This window comes from Phyllobates terribilis, unplaced genomic scaffold, assembly GCF_046119375.1.
Source record: "Phyllobates terribilis strain yellow unplaced genomic scaffold, ASM4611937v1 Scaffold_12__6_contigs__length_324123572, whole genome shotgun sequence".
Lineage (NCBI taxonomy): Eukaryota > Metazoa > Chordata > Amphibia > Anura > Dendrobatidae > Phyllobates > Phyllobates terribilis.
In genome coordinates this window covers 41,933,059-41,954,236 of record NW_027362772.1, presented here as the reverse complement: position 1 = coordinate 41,954,236, position 21,178 = coordinate 41,933,059, and the positions used below count along the sequence as shown (strand labels likewise).

Below are 21,178 nucleotides of genomic sequence, written 5' to 3'. Positions count from 1 at the left end.
TATGTGCCTCATCTGGAATTTGTAGCGATTGGCGTGGCCGTAAGAAAGGGATCTTATCACATTGTCCGCTAAAAGAAGTAGACATTTTAGTTTGGCTGGAAGATAGTCTTTCTTCTGCAGATGTTACTGTTGCTTTAACACCTACCCCACGGACACAACCTTTTTTCCCCTTCCCAACACGCCTATTCCCCTTTCCACCAGCAGCAGGCCTTTTTCCTCTCATTTTGGTTGTTAAATAATTCACAACTCTGGAGTTGTTTGCACAACAAAACAATGGATATGAACCGAGCAGAGCTGAGTGGCCAAACTGTGGTATTAGGCCAAAACTATTGGCTGGGTTAGATGCAGAAAAAAAATATATTCAGTTTGCAACCTGATGGAGGTCAGTATAGATGGACTAATAGAACAAGTCCCACACACTGCTAGAAGGCCAAATATTTTTTCAGAGCTAGATGCAGAAAAAAATTATTTTTAATTTGCAACCTGATGGAGGTCAGCATAGATGGACTAATAGAACAAGTCCCACACACTGCTAGAAGGCCAAATATTTTTTCAGAGCTAGATGCAGATAAAAATTATTTTTAATTTGCAACCTGATGGAGGTCAGTATAGATGGACTAATAGAGAAAGTCCCACACACTGCTAGAAGGCCAAATATTTTTTCAGAGCTAGATGCAGACAAAATATTATTTTGAATTTTCAACGTGATGGAGGTCAGTATAGATGGACTAATAGAACAAGTCAGACACACTGCTAGAAGGCCAAATAATTTTTCAGAGCTAGATGCAGAAAAAAATTATATTCAGTTTGCAACCTGATGAAGGTCAGTATAGTTGGACTAATAGAACAAGTCCCACACACTGCTAGAAGCCCAAATATTTTTTCAGAGCTAGATACAGAAAAAAAATATATTCAATTTGCAACCTGATGGAGGTCAGTATAGATGGACTTACTAGAATGATGCTATGCCCAAAAGATTTTACTTCACTAGGTGCAGTAAAAAAATTGGTATTCTATACACAGGTGGTATATCTTGCAACACAGATAGGCTACTCCACTGACTAACACACTCTGCAATAGGCCAAAAAGGATTAGCTTTGATAGATTCAGCCAAATGCTGTGAAAAAAACTTGTACAGCACTGGCACAGACCTGCCTGGCAAAAACTGATAGGAACTGATGTAACCTAGTCCTGAAAAGGACTGCAATTACAATTAGTCTTTACTCCCACAACCTATCTATTTAAGAGCACAGACCTGCCTGATAAAAGTCGTAGGAAATGCTGTGACCTAGTCCTTAAAAGGACTGCAATCACAACTATTCCCTACTCCCAAGCTATCTGTAGATTTGTGCGAAAATTGGCTTGAAATTAACAAGGTATAGCGCACACAGCAACAGCTGTGCCGTCTAACACGCAGCTGCAGCAGTGAGAAAATGGTGGCGACGGGGAAAATGGCTTGGTCTTATAGGGCAAGGACATGTGACATACACTGCCAATGACACATGCCCTTGCTTGTGTGAAAAAAAGCAGTTCACTCCGTGTGTGCTCTGCTGATAGGCTGACAGATTGCACCTCCCCACTGTAAATGCGGGAAAGAGAAAAAAAAATGGAGATCTTTATTCCTGCAGAGATCCATCCCCTGACCCTCCCCCCGCCCCGCTGTACACTCAAACTGCGTATTACATTAATTTTCATCATTACTGAGAAAAAATCCAGTTATGATTTTGGTGCACGAACAGTTATCGAACATAACCTCGAACAGCCGAATTTTTCTCAAATCGTTCGTGCTCGCCGAACGGCTCGAACACAGCCCAAAACAGCTCGAATTTGAGATTGGCAAACAGTTTTAGTCGAACAATGCTCTTCTCTAGTCAATACGCAGGACATAAACGTCCCTGACGCGTGTTTCGCCGGGGGTACCGGCTTTTTCTAAGGGCGGGATCGGCCGCCTTCTCAAGTTATTTATACATCCTGCCATGACTGACAGGTATAGTAGTCAATTGAATCACAAATACGGATTTGTTAAGATCAATTGATACAAGGTGCAACAAACAAAATTGTGAACCAAATGAACATTTCATTATAGATTCTAAGCATCAAGGACCTAGAAAATTTCTTAATCAATTTAGTAGATATATAAAAATAGTTCATTTGATTGTTTGTATAGGGAAAGAATAAATAATCTCAGGGTAGATTATATATGAGGAAGAGATGTAAAAAGGGATATGTAATAGCTGTTAAATATATATCGAAGGAAAGGACAAGTTGCAGCAAAATCATGAGGTAGGCTATAAATTCTACAAGGATTCAAATGGAATTATCAGCAAATAGATTCCTAATTCAAGGGGAATATTCTCCAAAGTACATGCAATACATATCATACATATATGGTTTGATTATACTCTCAAAGTAAAACTGCCAAAATAATCACATATCAAAGAGATGGCGAATAATCTAAAGATATGTCATAAAAGAATATATCATAAAGAGATATGTGATGTATATTAATATATATTTATATAGTGGACAGATAAAATCAAAACCAGTCATATCCACAAAATACCCTGATCTCATGAACGAGATCAGAGAAAGCAACCAAAATTAAAGTTCTCATTAAGTCCGTGGGGTCGGACCGTATTCAATCTGAAAATCCATTCACTTTCCTTCTTTAGAAGGATTGAATCCAAATTGCCCACTCTGATATCCATTTTCTGTTGGAAAATAGCCCACCCTTTCAGTTCTTTCCACCTTAGGGCATGTACATCCTTGAAATGTCTGACAATCGGGGTGGGTGCAAAAACTTTCCGTTGTTCTTGATTTGTGTGTTCATCCTTATCATAATTGACGATGCTTCTAATATGTTCTCTCACCCAGGTTTTCAAGTCTCTCGTGGTTTTCCCCACATATTGTAGTCCACATGTACATTCTAAACAATAAACCACTCCAGCAGAGGAAGAGTTAAGATGTTGACGAAAGGTAAAGGTTTTTCCAAAGGCATCTTTAAGAGACCTCTTGGGAACTAGAATTTGGCAAGCCTTGCATGTCTTAGAAGGAAAAAAGCCCGGATATCGAACAGTCACGGGTTTATTATTCCGTTTGAAATGACTGCTCACCAACAGACTCGAGATAGAGGTGGTTTTGCGATAACCTGCAGATGCCTGTGGTGTAAGGCAACAATTGAGATCTCGATCCGATTTCAGGATACCCCAATGTCTATTGAGAATATTGAAAAAAGAGGAAAGTAGATTCAGCTCACCTGATTGCTGTAGGCTTTGGAAGGAAGCACGGGTACGTGTGGCCTCACGTGTTTGCATGAAAAAAAAAAGGTGAAGAAACCAGCTTCCAAAAGTGCAAATATTTATTGAAGCAAATCCACGCAGTTTAAAAATTTCCAAATTCCATCGGGGAATCTCACATGGAAAAAACTCAACGCGTTTTGAACACAGAGCTGTGTTCTTTGTCAAAGCTAACATGCATATGACACTCTATAGTATTATATCCAATAACAACCAATCAGATCGATATGCTTGGTCACATGAGAGTGTGAATAGGGTGCATAATTAGTGTGAGCCAATCACATAAAATGGAAAAAACATTAAAACCATTATGGAGAGAAAGAACAAAAAAAGAGATAAAATTCATTTTAACATAGAATGTTACATGAAATAAATAAAATAAACTGACAGAAACATAAAGTAGAATCAATAATGAAACATGATTTCACGGCGTGCATTGAGTCCGTCTGGACAGGACTAATGAAGATAATAAATATTGTGGAATCATTTGCTTAAGGCTATATACTTAGATTTTTTGGTGCATAAAAATCAGATGGCACACTCTCAATCTGAATGCCTACGTAAGGCGGAGAGTGTTTTTTCTGTGGACTCTATTAACCCCTCAGATGTGAATGACATGAGCGCTTTATTTAAGCAATTGGAAAAACTCATGCTAAATGAAACCAAAGTCTGGTGGGATCAGACTACTCTGTCGAATTACATGCACAAAAATATGATCCCTAGAGGTTTAAGAATCAAAAAAATACCCACAACTATTTACTCTGAGGAATTTGTTGTGAACTGGAATCAGCTCCTTTCAGACTGCTCCTTGAATCTGATGAGGCTCATTATCAAACATGAGGAGTCAAAACTCTCTGAATTGCAAAAAGAGATTGAGGCCACACACAATAAATTGGAGCAATACAAAATTAACCCTGATTATCAGACTTATAATGATCGCATACAACAAGCAGTTTCCAGATTAGAAACCACTATTATGACACGGAAAAAGTCTAAATTCCAAAGGGATCAAATGGATTATTCACAACAACAGGTGTATGATTGGGGTAGGTGGGCTCGCACCTCCCAATCACCTAAGTCCATTCTAAAAAAGAAAAATAATCAGTCTAATACGCCATCTGATTTCCACGTCAGTTTTAGTTCCTCTGACCAAGAGTCAATAGACAGTAATGTCACAGACACAGAAACTCGGGAGAATCTCACTTATTATCGCAAGCCCAAATATTACAAGAGCCACAAACAGACAAAAAACGGAAAAGGAGGGGAGGACGCAAACACAGCAAACCCCCCAGGCATGACAACTCGCCGAAAGAAATATTTCTAACATCACATAAATCCAATGTTCTGAATTTGTCAAAACAAGTTTTAACTCAGAAACAAGATGAAGTTCTTTCACTTGGCTTGAATTTTGTACCAGACCGTAATTTCAACCTTTTCTCCACTCTATTGGATCTGAATAGATTCATACGGAATCTTACTATAAAAAAACACTTTACAACAGAGGATAATGAGTAGAGATGAGCGTTGTTCTACTCGAACTGTTCGCCAATCTCAAATTCGAGCTGTTTTGGGCGGTGTTCGAGCCGGTCGGCGAACACGAACAATTTGAGAAAAATTCGGCTGTTCGAGGTTATGTTCGATAACTGTTCGTGCACCAAAATCATAACTGGATTTTTTCTCAGTAATGATGAAAATTAATGTTAATACGCAGTTTGAGTGTACAGCGGGGCGGGGGGAGGGGCAGGGGATGGATCTCTGCAGGAACAATGAAGATCTCCATTTTTTTTTCTCTTTCCCGTATTTGCAGTGGGGAGGTGCAATCTGTCAGCCTATCAGCAGCGCACACACGGAGCGAAGTGCTTTTTTTCACACAAGCAAGGGCATGTGTGATTGGCAGTGTATGTCACATGTCCTTGCCCTATAAGACCAAGCCATTTTCCCCGTCGCCACCATTTTCTCACTGCTGCAGCTGCGTGTTAGACGGCACCGCTGTTGCTGTGTGCGCTATACCTTGTTAATTTCAAGCCAATTTTCGCACAAATATACAGATAGCTTGGGAGTAGGGAATAGTTGTGATTGCAGTCCTTTTAAGGACTAGGTTACAGCATTTCCTACGACTTTTATCAGGCAGGTCTGTGCTCTTAAATAGATAGATTGTGGGAGTAAAGACTAATTGTAATTGGAGTCCTTTTCAGGACTAGGTTACATCAGTTCCTATCAGTTTTTGCCAGGCAGGTCTGTGCCAGTGCTGTGCAAGTTTTTTTCACAGCATTTGGCTGAATCTAGCAAAGCTAATCCTTTTTGGCCTATTGCAGAGTGTGTTAGTCAGTGGAGTAGCCTATCTGTGTTGCAAGATATACCACCTGTGTATAGAATACCAATTTTTTTACTGCACCTAGTGAAGTAAAATCTTTTGGGCATAGCATCATTCTATTAGTCCATCTATACTGACCTCCATCAGGTTGCAAACTGAATATAATTTTTTTCTGCATCTAGCTCTGAAAAAATATTTGGGCTTCTAGCGGTGTGTGGGACTTGGTCTATTAGTCCATCTATACTGACCTCCATCAGGTTGCAAATTAAAAATAATTTTTTTCTGCATCTAGCTCTGAAAAAATATTTGGGCTTCTAGCGGTGTGTGGGTCTTGGTCTATTAGTCCATCTATACTGACCTCCATCAGGTTGCAAATTAAAAATAATTTTTTTCTGCATCTAGCTCTGAAAAAATATTTGGGCTTCTAGCAGTGTGTGGGACTTGGTCTATTAGTCCATCTATACTGACCTCCATCAGGTTGCAAATTAAAAATAATTTTTTTCTGCATCTAGCTCTGAAAAAATATTTGGGCTTCTAGCAGTGTGTGGGACTTGGTCTATTAGTCCATCTATACTGACCTCCATCAGGTAGCAAATTAAAAATATTTTTTTTCTTCATTTATCTCTGAAAAAATATTTGGGCTTCTAGCAGCGTGTGGGACTTGTTCTATTAGTCCATCTATACTGACCTCCATCAGGTTGCAAATTAAAAATAATTTTTTTCTGCATGTAGCTCTGAAAAAATATTTGGGCTTCTAGCAGTGTGTGGGACTTGGTCTATTAGTCCATCTATACTGACCTCCATCAGGTTGCAAATTAAAAATAATTTTTTTCTGCATCTAGCTCTGAAAAAATATTTGGGCTTCTAGCAGTGTGTGGGACTTGGTCTATTAGTCCATCTATACTGACCTCCATCAGGTTGCAAATTGAATAAAAAAATTTTCTGCATCTAGCTCTGAAAAAATATTTGGGCTTCTAGCAGTGTGTGGGACTTGGTCTATTAGTCCATCTATACTGACCTCCATCAGGTTGCAAATTGAATAAAAAATTTTTCTGCATCTAGCTCTGAAAAAATATTTGGGCTTCTAGCGGTGTGTGGGACTTGGTCTATTAGTCCATCTATACTGACCTCCATCAGGTTGCAAATTAAAAATTATTTTTTTCTGCATCTAGCTCTGAAAAAATATTTGGGCTTCTAGCAGTGTGTGGGACTTGGTCTATTAGTCCATCTATACTGACCTCCATCAGGTTGCAAATTAAAAATAATTTTTTTCTGCATCTAGCTCTGAAAAAATATTTGGGCTTCTAGCAGTGTTTGGGACTTGGTCTATTAGTCCATCTATACTGACCTCCATCAGGTTGCAAATTAAAAATAATTTTTTTCTTCATTTATCTCTGAAAAAATATTTGGGCTTCTAGCAGCGTGTGGGACTTGTTCTATTAGTCCATCTATACTGACCTCCATCAGGTTGCAAATTAAAAATAATTTTTTTCTGCATCTAGCTCTGAAAAAATATTTGGGCTTCTAGCAGTGTGTGGGACTTGGTCTATTAGTCCATCTATACTGACCTCCATCAGGTTGCAAATTAAAAATAATTTTTTTCTGCATCTAGCTCTGAAAAAATATTTGGGCTTCTAGCGGTGTGTGGGACTTGGTCTATTAGTCCATCTATACTGACCTCCATCAGGTTGCAAATTAAAAATAATTTTTTTCTGCATCTAGCTCTGAAAAAATATTTGGGCTTCTAGCAGTGTGTGGGACTTGGTCTATTAGTCCATCTATACTGACCTCCATCAGGTTGCAAATTAAAAATAATTTTTTTCTGCATCTAGCTCTGAAAAAATATTTGGGCTTCTAGCAGTGTGTGGGACTTGGTCTATTAGTCCATCTATACTGACCTCCATCAGGTTGCAAATTAAAAATAATTTTTTTCTTCATTTATCTCTGAAAAAATATTTGGGCTTCTAGCAGCGTGTGGGACTTGTTCTATTAGTCCATCTATACTGACCTCCATCAGGTTGCAAATTAAAAATAATTTTTTTCTGCATCTAGCCCAGCCAATAGTTTTGGCCTAATACCACAGTTTGGCCACTCAGCTCTGCTCGGTTACCATCCATTGTTTTTTTGTGCAAACAACTCCAGAGTTGTGAATTAGTTAACCACCAAAATGAGTGGAAAAAGGCCTGCTGCTGGTGGAAAGGGGAATAGGCGTGTTGGGAAGGGGAAAAAAGGTTGTGTCCGTGGGGTAGGTGCAGAAGAAAGACCATCTTCCAGCCAAACTAAAATGTCTACTTCTTTTAGCGGACAATGTGATAAGATCCCTTTCTTACGGCCACGCCAATCGCTCCAAATTCCAGATGAGGCACAAAAACAGCAGGTGCTTCAACGGATATCAAGTGCTCCTTTAAGTGGGCTCTCCTCCACATCAACTTCAACATCACAAATACTCCAGTCCTCAAAGGTGTCACCCAAATCGCACTTGCTTCCTCACAGCTCCCAAATCTCCAGCTGCCCGTCTGAGTATGAGGTAGAACAGATGGTTGAGTCTGCAGAGCTGTTTACTCATACTATAGCCTGGGAATCAGAGGTCGACTCCAGCGCTTCTGTGAATCCAGACGAGGAAATGATCTGCACTGATGCCCAGAATCTTTATGAGTCGGATCCAGGACCAGACGCAGAAGGTTCTGACCATAATGTAGACCCTCATTCCCAAACTGTAACTCCTGTTGGTGGAGACAATGAGGAAGACGATGATAAGACTCAAATACCTGATTGGAGCGACAACTTTAGTTTTTTGTCAGGGCAGGAACAGGTTGGCTCTGAGGACGACGGGTGTGATAACGCACAGGGTGATGATGATGAGGTCGGAGATCCCACTTACTGTCAACCCACAGTCAGCCAAGAGATGAGGTCAGCAGAGGAGGTGGAGGAAGATGCTAGTGACGACGAGGTCAGGTTGCGCCTTCCTGGACAGAGACGTAGTACTGGAAGCACGTCAACAACTGCATCCTCAAACACAACTCTGCCTCTCACCACAAGTCGTGGTGGCTCTTCAGGTCGCATGGGTGCTAAGCCTTGCATAGCCTGGGCATTTTTTCAGATCGATAAAGATGACCCAACTCGTGTTATCTGTAACATTTGTCAGTAAAAGCTAAGTAGAGGCCAAAAAATACATAGTTTGAGTACTTCATGCATGAACCGGCACATGGACATGAAGCATAAGTTGCAGTGGGAAGCTCAGTGTGCTGCAATGCGGCCTAGCCGGCCGGGCCAATCACCGTCTGCCATATCTTGTGCATCCGCGGCCTCTTCATCCTCTGTGACTGGGGGGACAGCAGTCACACCTGTTTTGGGGCGCAGACCTGCCACCTCTTTACCCGCAAAAGCCAGCGTGATTGGCAGGTCATCATTTTCTTTGGAGGTGGTAACACCAGCTGGTGTTGAGCGCTGTCCGACATCGATAGCACCACCTTTGGATCAAGGCAACCTAACATGTCCGCCTGCATCTTCCTCACAGACCGGCAGTTTGCCGGGGACACCCTTATCAACCCCGTCTAAGCACAATAGCCAGCCCTCGGTCCCTCAGATGTGGACAAGTAAAAGACCATTTCCTCCTAGCCATGAGAAAGCTAAGAGGTTGAATTTCACCATCTGCAAGCTCTTGGCTACAGAAATGCTGCCTTTCCGCCTGGTGGACACAGAGGATTTTCGAGACCTTATGTCCGTCGCAGTGCCCCAGTACCAGATGCCCAGTCGGCACTACTTCTCAAAGAAAGGTGTGCCTGCGCTCCACCAGCATGTCGCACACAACATCACCGCTTCTTTGAGAAACTCTGTGTGTGACAGGGTGCATTTCACCACAGACACTTGGACGAGTAGGCATGGACAGGGGCGTTACATGTCGCTGACTGGGCACTGGGTAACTATGGTGACAGCAGGACAAGGGGCTGCTGTCCAAGTCTTGCCGTCCCCACGAGTTGTGCGTCAATCCTCTTTATGTCAAAGTTCCTCCACTGCTTCTGCCTCCTCAACCTCCTCTCGGTCTTCCACCTGCACCCAAAGGCTGTCTGGTCATGCCACAAGCTTTCTAACTGCGCAGAAGGGATCCTGCACACCTCCTTACTATGCTGGCAGTAGGGCTCAACGTCATCAGGCGGTTTTTACATTGAAATGTCTGGGAAATGTGAGTCACACAGCTGAGGAGTTGTGGTCAGCTCTGGAGAACCAATTTCATGAATGGTTGTCTCCACTGGACCTGAAACCAGGGAAGGCCGTGTGCGACAATGCTGCAAACCTGGGTGCGGCCCTTCGCCGGGGCAATGTCACACACGTGCCTTGTATGGCTCACGTGTTGAACCTGGTTGTCCAGCAATTTTTAGCCCACTATCCCAGACTAGATGGCCTTCTGCAGAGGGCACGGTCGCTGTGTGCTCACTTCCGCCGTTCGCATCCCGCAGCTCAGCGACTTACATCTCTACAGAAGTCGTTGGGCCTGCCACTTCACCGGCTAAAATGCGATGTGCCTACCCGGTGGAATTCAACTCTGCACATGTTGCAGCGACTGTGGCAGCACCGACAAGCCCTGGTGCAATACGTTCTGACGTATAGCCTGGGCCAACGAGATTCAGAGGTGGGGCAAATCACGCTGGAGGAGTGGTCTCAGATCAGGAACCTATGCACCCTTCTGCACAGTTTTGAAATGGCGACGAAGATGTTTAGTGCTGACGATGCCATTATCAGCATGACTATTCCGGTGATTTACATGCTGGAGCACATGTTAAACAGAATTCGGAGTCAGGTGGTGGCACAAGAGGAGGTGGAGGAAGTAGAGGAGGAGGAGTTGTATGCGGAAGGGCTAACATCTGCAAGGTCCAGACGGTCGGCAGCACCAAGGCGGCAGGCATGTGAGGGTGGGGGAGATGGTTTTACCATGGCGCATGGTAGCAGCCAAACTAGTGAGGAAGGTGCAGGAGCCCAGGAAGAAGTGGAGGACGAACTGATGGAAGACTCATCAGATGAGGGAGACCTTGATCACATTTCTGTTGTGCGAGGTTGGGGGGAGAGGACAGAGGAAGGAAGCATGATTGTTACCTCGCCACCAACACAACAGGGACTTGGTGCTCCTGGATGCGCAACACACATGAGTGCCTTCTTGCTGCACTACCTGCAACATGACCCTCGAATTGTGAGAATTAGAAATAATCCTGACTACTGGGTTGCCACACTGTTAGATCCCCGGTACAAAAGTAAATTTGCAGAAATTATTCCTGCCATAGAAAGGGATGCACGCATGCAGGAGTATCAGCAGAGACTGTTGCAGAATCTTACATGTGCTTTTCCACAAAATACCAGTGGTGCACGTAGTGAATCTCACAGTTCCAACTTGCAAACCGTGGGACCGTCAAGTGTTCAGCACTCAAACCGTAACAGAACCACAGTATCTGCTGGTAACATCAATTTTGCGGAATCATTTCACCACTTTTTTAGCCCATCCTTTGCAAGGCCACAGGAGACAAGAAGTCTGACACATAGTCAACGCCTAGAGACGATGGTACAGGAGTATCTCCAAGTAAACATTGAAGCCACGACTGTGTCACTGGACCCTTGCTCTTTTTGGGCTTCCAATCTGGATAAATGGCCGGAGCTAGCCACTTACGCCTTGGAGATCTTGTCATGCCCCGCAGCCAGCGTTCTGTCTGAACGTGTGTTCAGCGCTGCTGGTGGTGTGCTGACAGATAAGCGCACGCGGCTCTCCACTGATAATGTAGACAGACTCACGTTCATAAAGATGAACAAATCATGGATCCGAAACGACTTTTCTACCCCTGTGTCATCCTGGGGAGAGTAAAAGCTTGATGATTGGTTAAAATCACCCTACCAACCGTTTTAAGCTTTCAAATTACTAATCATGTTTATCTGTATCTTGACTGGAAAATAATTTGGGCTTTGTAGCAGTGTGCAGCACTGATCCTATTAGGCCATCTATAATAAGCTTCACCAGATTTAAAATTAAAAATAATTTTTAGCTGCATCTAGCCCGGAAAATAATTTTGGGGCTCCGAGATGTGCAAGACACATAAGTGCCTTCTTGCTGCACTACCTGCAGCATGACCCTCATATTGTCAGAATTCGAAGTAATCATGACTACTGGGTTGCCACACTCTTAGATCCCCCAAACTTTTCGATCAACCTTTTCATTTTAATAAAGACCAAAAAAATGGTCATTTTTGAAATTATAAGCATTAGCAGGTTGTTAGAAACTGAAATCAAACAGTTTTCAACTCAAAACTTTATTCTAGGTGATGTTACATTTTCACATAGGACCCCTTGTTCGAAAGGAGCTTCTGAACTCTCTCGTCCATTGAATTTGTCAGGTTTTGGATGGTTTCTGCTTCAATTGTTTTGCATGAGGACAGAATACCCTCCCAGAGCTGTTGCTTAGATGTGAACTGCCTCCCGCCATCATAGACACTCCTTTTAATGATGCTCCAAAGGTTCTGAATGGGGTAGAGGTCAGGGGACCATGGGGGTCACACCATAAGTTTGTCCCCTTTTATGCCCATATCAGCCAGAGATGCAGATGTTTTATATGCAGCATGATATGGTGCATTATCATGCAGAAAAATGATCTTGCTGTGAAATACACGGTTCTTCTTCTTGAACCATGGCAGGAAGTGCTGTTTGAGAAAATCCACATACATTATGGAGTTCATCTTTAGCGCCTTCAGGGATCCTAAAGGGGCCGACAATCTCTCTCCCCATGATTCCAGCCCAAAACATTACTCCACCTCCTCCTTGTTGGCGCTGTAGCCGTGTTTGCGTGGGGTGTCCATCAACCAGCCATCCTCCACTCCATTCATCTGGACCATCGAGCGCTGCACGGCACTCATCCGTGAACAAAACAGTTTTGAAATCAGTCTTCATGTAATGTTTGGCCCACTGGAGCCGTTTCTGCTTGTGTGAAGTGGATAGAGGAGGTCGACAGGATGGCATATGCACAGCTGCAAACCTCTGAAGGACCCTGCATCTTGTTGTTCGGGGGACGTTGGAGGCACAAGCAGCTTCAAAAACTTGTCTGCTGCTATGACAAGGCTTTTTTGCCGCTGCTGTTTCAACCTGACGTAATTGCCTGTAGGAAAGAGTCCTCAATTTGCCCTTATCAGCACGCACACGTGTGTACTGTGAATCAGCTACATACTTCTTGATTGCCAAGACACTTCATCCTGATCATCGCACAATGTTGATTGTAGTCATGCCTTGACGTAAACACTCCACAATTTGTTGCTTCTCAGCAGCCGACACATCCTTTTTCTTTCCCATTTTGGCAGAAAATGTAGGCTGCTTAATAATGTGAGAGAGCCTTCTTAAGTAGTCTTGCCTTTCATTGGACACACCTGCCAAACTAATTAGCACAGGTGTCTGCAATTGCTTACAGTGATATAAAGAGCCATGACACACATCACCATCAATGAGTTTAACTGACAAACAAACAAATTCTTCCCTTATCACTCCTAAACACTTTTTGCATAATAATTTGGAACGCGGTGTACATGTGCTTTTCCACAAAACAGCAGTGGTTCACGTTGTGAATCTTACAGTTCTAACTTGCCAACCGTGGTCTGTATGGAATTGTTCAATAAAGGGCCCAAAATTAAGATAACAGAGATGGGAGAGGTCTCTATGAATAGGAATTCCTAAGTATTTGATACCCTGTGAGGGCCAGGCAAAGGGAAATTTGGACTGGATGGAATCCTATATAGATTTAGGGAGGGAGACATCGAGGGCCTCAGACTTCGCTGCATTGATTTTAAAATTTTACCATGTAACAAAGTGATCTATTTCAGCCATAACAGCAGGGATGGATATATGTGATTGAGTGAGATATACTAGGACATCATCAGCAAATAGAGAGCACTTGTACTCGGTGCCTCCCACCTCAATCCACCTAATATTGGGGTTATGGCGAATTGATGAGAGCAGGTGCTCCGTCACTAGGATGTATAAGAGAGGGGACAGAGGACATCCCTGCCTTGTCCCATTGGTGATTGTGAAAGGTGATGAAAATGTTCTGACGCACCCCCTGGGCCTTGGGACACCCGGAGCCGGACACTTTTTGGTGGATGCTGGTGGTTGTAGTCTTCGTGGCGGCGATCCGGTTCCGTGGCTCAGGGCGGTCAAACCAGTGGCGGAACTATTTATGTGGTTTTGATGTTTAAATGTCCGACTAGGCCACCCGTGGATTGCGGTCAGAGTGAACCGCCGCTACAGGGCAGACCGCTAAGGCTGGTGTTGTGGGTGCAGCAGAGCGTAGCATAACTCCCCACGGGAGGAGTATAACCTCAGGGCAGTGTATGCGGAGGATGGGGGTGATGGTGCAGGGCAGCAGCAGTAACGACACGGAGTCAGTGATGCAGTTCAGGGCCTTTACTCACAGTTCTTATTATCCAGACCACGTCTGCAGGTAACGGCTGCCCACGTCGTACTGTGCTCACCAGGTGAGGGGCTCAGACAACTCCCAGATAACTTTGGAGCGCTTCACAGGACCCCCTTTGTGTGTCCTTTGTCTGGCCTTTCTTACCAACACTTCTGTCCGGCTGCCTCGGGCCTCCTCTTGGTAAACTTGGCGCCAGTTTCCCTGACCCTATGTGGTGCCTTCCTAGCGGGTGGAGCAAGGGGCTGCGCCACATAAAATGTCAGAGCCTCCGGTTTCTAGCTGAGGGTCGTTTCCTGCCTCCACTAGTTCGGGGACCGGTCTCCCCCTTTGGCCTGACCCCTCCACGCAGGTGGATTCGGGCGTGCGGTGGCGACTCGCCCGTCCGCACCCCTGGGATCCCTTCATTCCTCGTTCCTGGAGCCTTCTCCGCTCCTCTTCCTTCCTTCTCCCTCTTGCAGGCCTGTGCCTCTGTTACTAGGCCCGCCTCCGGAGCAGAGCTCATGCAGAGCCCCTGCTCCCTGCCACTTCTGCTCAGACTTCTCTGCACTGAACTAAGATGGTGCCCACCTTTTATACTCCCTTCTCAATGCACCCAGGAACTGCTTCCTCCCTGCTCCTGCACTGCAGGGTTCCCCTTCCTCAGTGTTCCCTCCCCCCACTCCAGCCAGGGACAGGGACTGTCGTGCCCATCTCAGGGGCATATTGGTCGCCCTGCCCCACGGCAATGTGGTGTAATGCATGCAGGTGTCGGGTCCTGATCCACACTCCATCCTTATCTGAGAGTGAGATATCACACCTCTGGGTGAGGTGCAATACGTCTGTAGCAACCGAGCCCTCGGTGCTACAGTTCCATTTATCTTCAGCCTAGGTGACGTATTGTGATACAGGGCTGTGATTTTGGCTATAAAAGGGTCCCCTAGACCCCTACCCCAAGCTTTTAAAGAGAATCATATATGGCGTGCCAGGAGACTCTATGGAATGCTTTCTCAGCATCCAACGAGAGTATCTACTTACAAATTTTTAACTGCATCTAGCCCAGGAAATACTTTGTGCCTAGTAGCAGTGTCTGCTAGTCAGCGGATTATCCCGGCTGTTAAGCAAGCTACACCACCTGTAGTTTGGACACTTAATTTTTTCAAAGGAAATGCTTCGGGACCACGGGATACTTAGTGAAGAGCATCAGGAGGCACCCCAAGGCATAGGGGCTGGGACTGGCACTAGGATGCCTTGCGGTGGACAGCCGAGCTCGATCCTTATAAAAGCTTTTTAACTGCAGCAGCTTTAGTGGACGCTACTGGAGCTGGAATTACGCGGCTGCTGGCATGAGACTTGCCCTCCAATAGATCCTTTTAAATGGATTTAAAGTGTATTCATTCAAATTAGAGGGACAATTTAAATTAAAAAGCTTAGAGCTGCCTCCACCACAGGGGGGCTCTCTCGACCCACCAGTGGACAGGCACCAGTATTGGGAGAGGGGGGCTGGCCGTCAGGTTTCACCGCGGCTCTGGCACAAACCCGGCGACACGGAGGTGGCACGGGCAGGAGCGGACTGGCCGTCTCGGCTTCTCACTTTTTGGATTTTAGAAGGGCATGACATGCCTATATCTGTGTCTCCCCCTCCTTTTACTCCTCCACCTCTTTTCTTTTTGCATGACTATATGTACTTGTCACTTTTCCATGTGTTAGTTGTGTCTTCTGAGCAGTTTGTCAGCTTTTGGACACCTTTGAAGGTGTTTTCTATGTGTTTCTATGTGTTTTTGTTTGCCTGCCATTGGTTTTAACGGTGTTCGAAGGTGTTCGGCGAACAGTTCGACGAACAGTTCGGCGAACACACGGGTGTTCGACGAACCGAACCGAACTCGAACACTACGGGGGTGGCTCAACACTACTCAACACTATTGATTACTACCATTATGATAATCATGATGACAGGGATGATTCTGATTATGGGTAATAATTTTATACCTATTATGTAACAGACATCACAAAAATCATCTTGGATAAGTCTTCATACTTGGAAATATATTTTACAGTACTGGGGCACATTTCTCGGTGGTCTCACTAGTGATGCCGTTACCAGACAGTCACGGATTTGGGTTTGCGCCCTTTACTCTCAGGCGTCTGAATTTCTCTCACTAACACCGCTCCTCTGACATCTCCTCCTCCTACCAGGGTAGAAATAAATAGTAAATGGGCGTGGATTGGGGGGACGGCCAGGGGCATGGCAAAAATTTACTGTGGCACGTAGCTTGCTGCAAAAATTGTCCCTCTTTTTGCTCTTCAAAAGTTGGGAGGTATGGTACAGACTCCTTATGCAGTACATGCCCCTGTATACAGCCTCCTTATGCAATACGTTGCTCCACAGCTCCTATATACAGCAGCCTTCATATGCCCCAGCCCCTGTATCCAGCCTCCTTATTTAGTACATCGCTTCTTAACCTCTGTATACAGCCACTATATGCAGTACATCATATCTGAGACTGTGTATGCAGCCTGAATATGCAGTAGAGGCTCCTCAGCTTATGTATGTCCTTTATATGCAGTACATGCCTCATCCCCTGTATACCACCTCCATATGCAGTACATTGCTCTACAGGTTCTGTGGACATGCTCCACATTCAGTAGATCTCTCCTTAGCCTCTATATACAGCCTCCCATATGCAGCTTATCTCTTCTCAGTCCCTACTGTATATACAGACCCTCATATGCAGTACCCACTCCTCAGCCTCTGTATCCAGCCTCAATATGTAGAACATTGCTCCTTAGCTACTATTTAAAGCTTCTATATGTAGTTTAGGCTCCTCAGCCTTTAAGGGTAACAATGTTTTGAACTTTTGGCTTTCAGGCTCCATATTTCACCATCCTCTACTGCTTTGAATGTGAGACTACCATCATTTTATAGACAATCATCTTGGCTATCTCATACATAAATTTGACTTGTGACTATTTAGCATATTATTAATTATGCAGAATCCAATTATGTCACTGCATTGTCACTTTTTTACTCCTGGTGGTGGATACATCTTTTTCTTCTTTTATACTAAAAATTACTACTTGTTCTCACATTCCATAATAGCTCAGTGTGTTATTAGGTTGATTCCCAAGTGAAAGGTCACTGATATGAATCAAGGAGCAGCCATGAAGAAGATTTCCCATGAAAAGAGAAACAGCATCATCCAACTTATCGAAAGTGGTCTCTCTGCCAAGAAATTTGTCAAGCTAAATCATGTTTGTGCCATGACATTTGGAAGAATATGAAAAGAAGTCCATCCATCCATTCAGAAGCCAAGAGGTAGATCTCCAGGCAAAATATTGGAGTTAACAAGTTGGCTCATCACAAGGTCTATCAGTTCTCGCAGGACAAACTACACTGGAGGCTACTCGCATGTTTCGTAATAGTGAGATCACAAACATCCATTCAAGCACTGTGTGACGCACGTAACACAAGTCTGGAATGGTGGCCCGAAAAAGGGTGAAGAGCTTCAACTTCAATATCATCATAAGAAGCTTCCGTTAAAGTTCTCAAAACAGTACGAGAAGTGGACAGTAGAAGATTGGAAATGGGTGATTTGGAGCGATGAGAGGAAAATCAATAGACTAGGCTCTGACGAGTGCAAATGGGTGTGGAAGAAACAAGGGAAAAGGGGGCTAGCAGATCGAGAAATTGAAGGAACTGTCAAGTTTGGAGGAGGAAGCCTGATGATATGGGGTTGTTTTACAGCCAAAGGTGTTGGATATTTTCCTAGGATCAATGGTGGCCTCCATGCTGAACTACTGTATATGTGAGTATCCTATAAGACGTGTTACTTTGTACAATCGTGTATTATGGGTATGAAAAGAATGACATACTGTTCCAACTTGACAATGACCTGAAGTTTATATTGAGATTGGTGAAGAAATGGTTCAATAACAATAAAATAGAATTGCTGGATTGGCCTCCACAGTCCCCAGACCTCAACACAATCTAACACTTGTGGGTAGAGTTTAAGAAAAAGTTGTATACATACCCAAGTGAGTTATCCAGTATTCACCAACTTTGGGAACATGTAGAAGAGACCTGGGATCAGATTTCAATCGAGGCATGTTTGAATCTGACTGAGCGCATGCCCAGAATGATTCAGCAGTGTTGAAAGCCAAAGGTGGATTTACAAAATACTAACAAGATAATAAAAATTTTAATTTAGATTTTTAGGAGCAAAACAGGAGCAATGCAGTGATAAGACAAGAATCTGCATAACTAATCATAAGCTAAATAGTTGCAAGTCAAGTTTATGTATGAGATAGCCAAGATGATTGTCTATAAAGTGATGGTAGTCTCACGTTCGAATCAGAAGTGGATGGTGAAATATAGACCCTGAAAGTCAAAAGTTCAAAACATTGTTACCTTTTTACTCATCACTGTACATCCTCCATTTGTATTTAATCACGCCTCATCCACTGGATACTGCCTCCACATGCAGTACATTGCTCCTCAGTTTCTATATACAGCACTCCATATGCACTAAACCTGTTCTCAGCCCCTATATACAGATCCCTAATGTAATACATCTCTCTCCAACTCTTGTATACAGTTTCCTTATGTAGTATAGTCTCTCGAGCCCGTGCAAACAACCTCCATCTACAGTACATGCTCCTCAGCCTTCAGATGCAGCTCGTTGCATCTCTTGATCCTGTCCTCGTCTCTCTGTTACACGCACGCCGCTAGGTTCAGATAGGGGCGAGACAGGTTGCATGAATTCTTTGGAATGCTGGGTTAACCATTACTCATGGCAACCATAAACCATGTGCTGCATCTTCTTTCAGGTACACAGTGGTGTTGACCCTCAGACACAGACACGTAGGTTGTTTCACTTGCTGACCAGACACACTTGACAAGAGTCCTCATAAATGGTAGAACAATAGCATTTAATAAGATGCTGCACAGCCAGTGCAAGTTAAGTTTTATGAGCAACAGGCTCCAGTGACAAACAATACAGTTTCCTTAGCAGCACAGCAGTTCACAGTCTTCCCAGTAGTACAGGACAGCACAGTTCTAATGCAAAGGCACATAAATAAACACATCATTCTTTACAGCACAGTGAGATGGAGGAGGGGGGGAGGGTTTGCGGAGGGAGATTATCCCTGTGACACCATTTCTTACAGTCCATATCTTTATGCCTGACAATACTCTGCACTGCTAGTACAGGAACTCTACCTGACCTGTGCTTAGCTTCACTCCTGACTTGAATACTTTTCATTTGCAGGGGCTCTTCTGTGAGATACAGAATACACACACCATCTTTCTCTTCTGCTCCAGCCAGACAGTAGACAACTTCGCTACAATCCCCCTGGTGCTCTGCTAAAACACTCCCCTTCTCTTGTGACTGTGTTAACCCCTCTAGTTGCTGGATGCTTCTGGAGCACAACACTTCCTGTCTCCTGTGCTTGTGTTACTTCTAATAGTTGCTGAATGCGTTTAAAGCAACAGCACTACTTCTGCATGCCACAATCTGCAACAGCACTAATTCTGCTTGTCACATCTCTCAGGTGGGAAGATGCGTATCCTCAAAGTTCCTGTGCGTGAGGATGTCCTGCTATTCCTAATGGGGCTGGAAATGTAAAGTTACAGCATCGTGGGACATTCTAAGGGCCGTCAGACGCTTCAGCATCACTGTACCTTGCAACACATCAACCATGGTCATATCACAGTCCCACATCACAGCGTGTGATGCAATCGAAAGTGGTTTTCTTCAAGGTTCAGTGTGGCTGAGGCACTTGGGAGTCATGTAGACCTTAACAGTTACTAGGCCACTGTTCTGGCAGCACTTCCCCCCTGCCCTCCACCCCAGCCCGCCCCTGCAAGGAAGATATTTATGAAAATATAATTTCTTCATTTTCCTAACATCTACCCTATCCTGTCTTCTCAGGTCACCAGACAAACACAACAACTTTTATTATTATGAGGTATATGCAAACATTATACAGAAGATGTCACTTACCATATTCAGTATTGTTTTTGCTCTCGGGATTATCGGTAATGGATTAGTCATCTGGATTGCCGGATTCAGGGTGAAGAACACAATCAATGCTGTGTGGTTCCTGAACCTGGCCATAGCGGACTTCCTCTGCTGTGCTTCTCTCCCTCTGAGAATTGCTGATTGGGCTACAATTTTCTCACTTTTGTCAAGCCTCCCAGATTTTGCATTTTGCATAGTGAACTTGTTTCTGTTTACGCTAAACATGAGTTCCAGTGTTCTTCTCATGATTATTGACCACTGTGTATCGCTCGTGTGCCCATTTTGGGCCAAAGTTCTTAGAACTTATAAACTGGTGTCAATCACTGCAGCGATCATTTGGGGGCTGAGCTTAATTGCAACTAGTTTAGTGTATTACATATATAGATGCCATTTACATAATCTAAAGGAATGGTGTATATTTGGTGATTACACATATCTTTATAAACAAGAGTTATATCAGACCATTCAGGTGATCAAATTAATTATAATGTTTGTGATACCTTTTCTTATCATCGTCACCAGTTATGTCACAATCTTCTACAAACTTAGAAATAGTAAGAAATCCCAGAGATCCTTTGGGATCATCACCGCTGTTATATTGTGTTTTTTTATTTTCTCGTTTCCATATTACATCTGGCCACTAACACCCTGGCATTATAGAAAGGATAGTCTTTTCTATATATTACACACTATTTTCACAAGCCTGGCTTTTCTTTATAGTTGCTTGAATCCAATCATTTATATATTCATGGGACTGGATTTCCAACAAGGTTTCTTCAGATCCATTCCCAACAGACTGGAAATAGCCTTGAGTGAACATCCTAATGACCTGAGTGGAGAACAAGAAGATATAGGAAATATTCGCACTTCTACTAAGTAATATATAATCCTGTTATCTACTCTATATGAGACCTCTCAATCTATCGGAGACTTGACTATGTTTAATATTTTTTTCACCTTGTTTCCTTCCTCCTCTCATTCTAAAAGCCCTAAGATTTTATTTTCCAATCAACACAACTTAACGAGGGATTGATTTTTTGCACGATGAGATTTCGTTTTGAAAGACGCCCTTCATTTCAACATATAATGTGCAGAAAAAAAATCCCAAAGTCATGTGAAATGGTGAAAAAAAAATAAA

The 21,178-nt window shown here is 43.5% G+C and overlaps 1 protein-coding gene across 1 annotated transcript; it reads left to right on the top strand.

Annotated features, from left to right (window-relative positions):
- Window positions 1-3,828: 3,828 nt before the first annotated feature.
- Window positions 3,829-20,920, top strand: LOC141171672 (formyl peptide receptor 2-like). The gene is made up of 3 exons (XM_073655335.1): window positions 3,829-4,342; window positions 19,571-19,640; window positions 19,951-20,920. Exons 1-3 carry the CDS (start codon window positions 3,829-3,831, stop codon window positions 20,918-20,920), a joined length of 1,554 nt encoding a protein of 517 aa, XP_073511436.1.
- The last annotated feature ends 258 nt before the right edge of the window (window positions 20,921-21,178 follow it).

Bases quoted from the DNA above. Each gene is read 5' to 3' on its own strand.
- LOC141171672 (XM_073655335.1), top strand. From the start codon at position 3,829: ATGGCACACTCTCAATCTGAATGCCTACGTAAGGCGGAGAGTGTTTTT. The intron at 4,343-19,570 runs GTAGGTGGGCTC...CACATCTCTCAG, and splicing joins ACAACAGGTGTATGATTGGG to GTGGGAAGATGCGTATCCTC. The intron at 19,641-19,950 runs GTAAAGTTACAG...CTGTCTTCTCAG, and splicing joins TTCCTAATGGGGCTGGAAAT to GTCACCAGACAAACACAACA.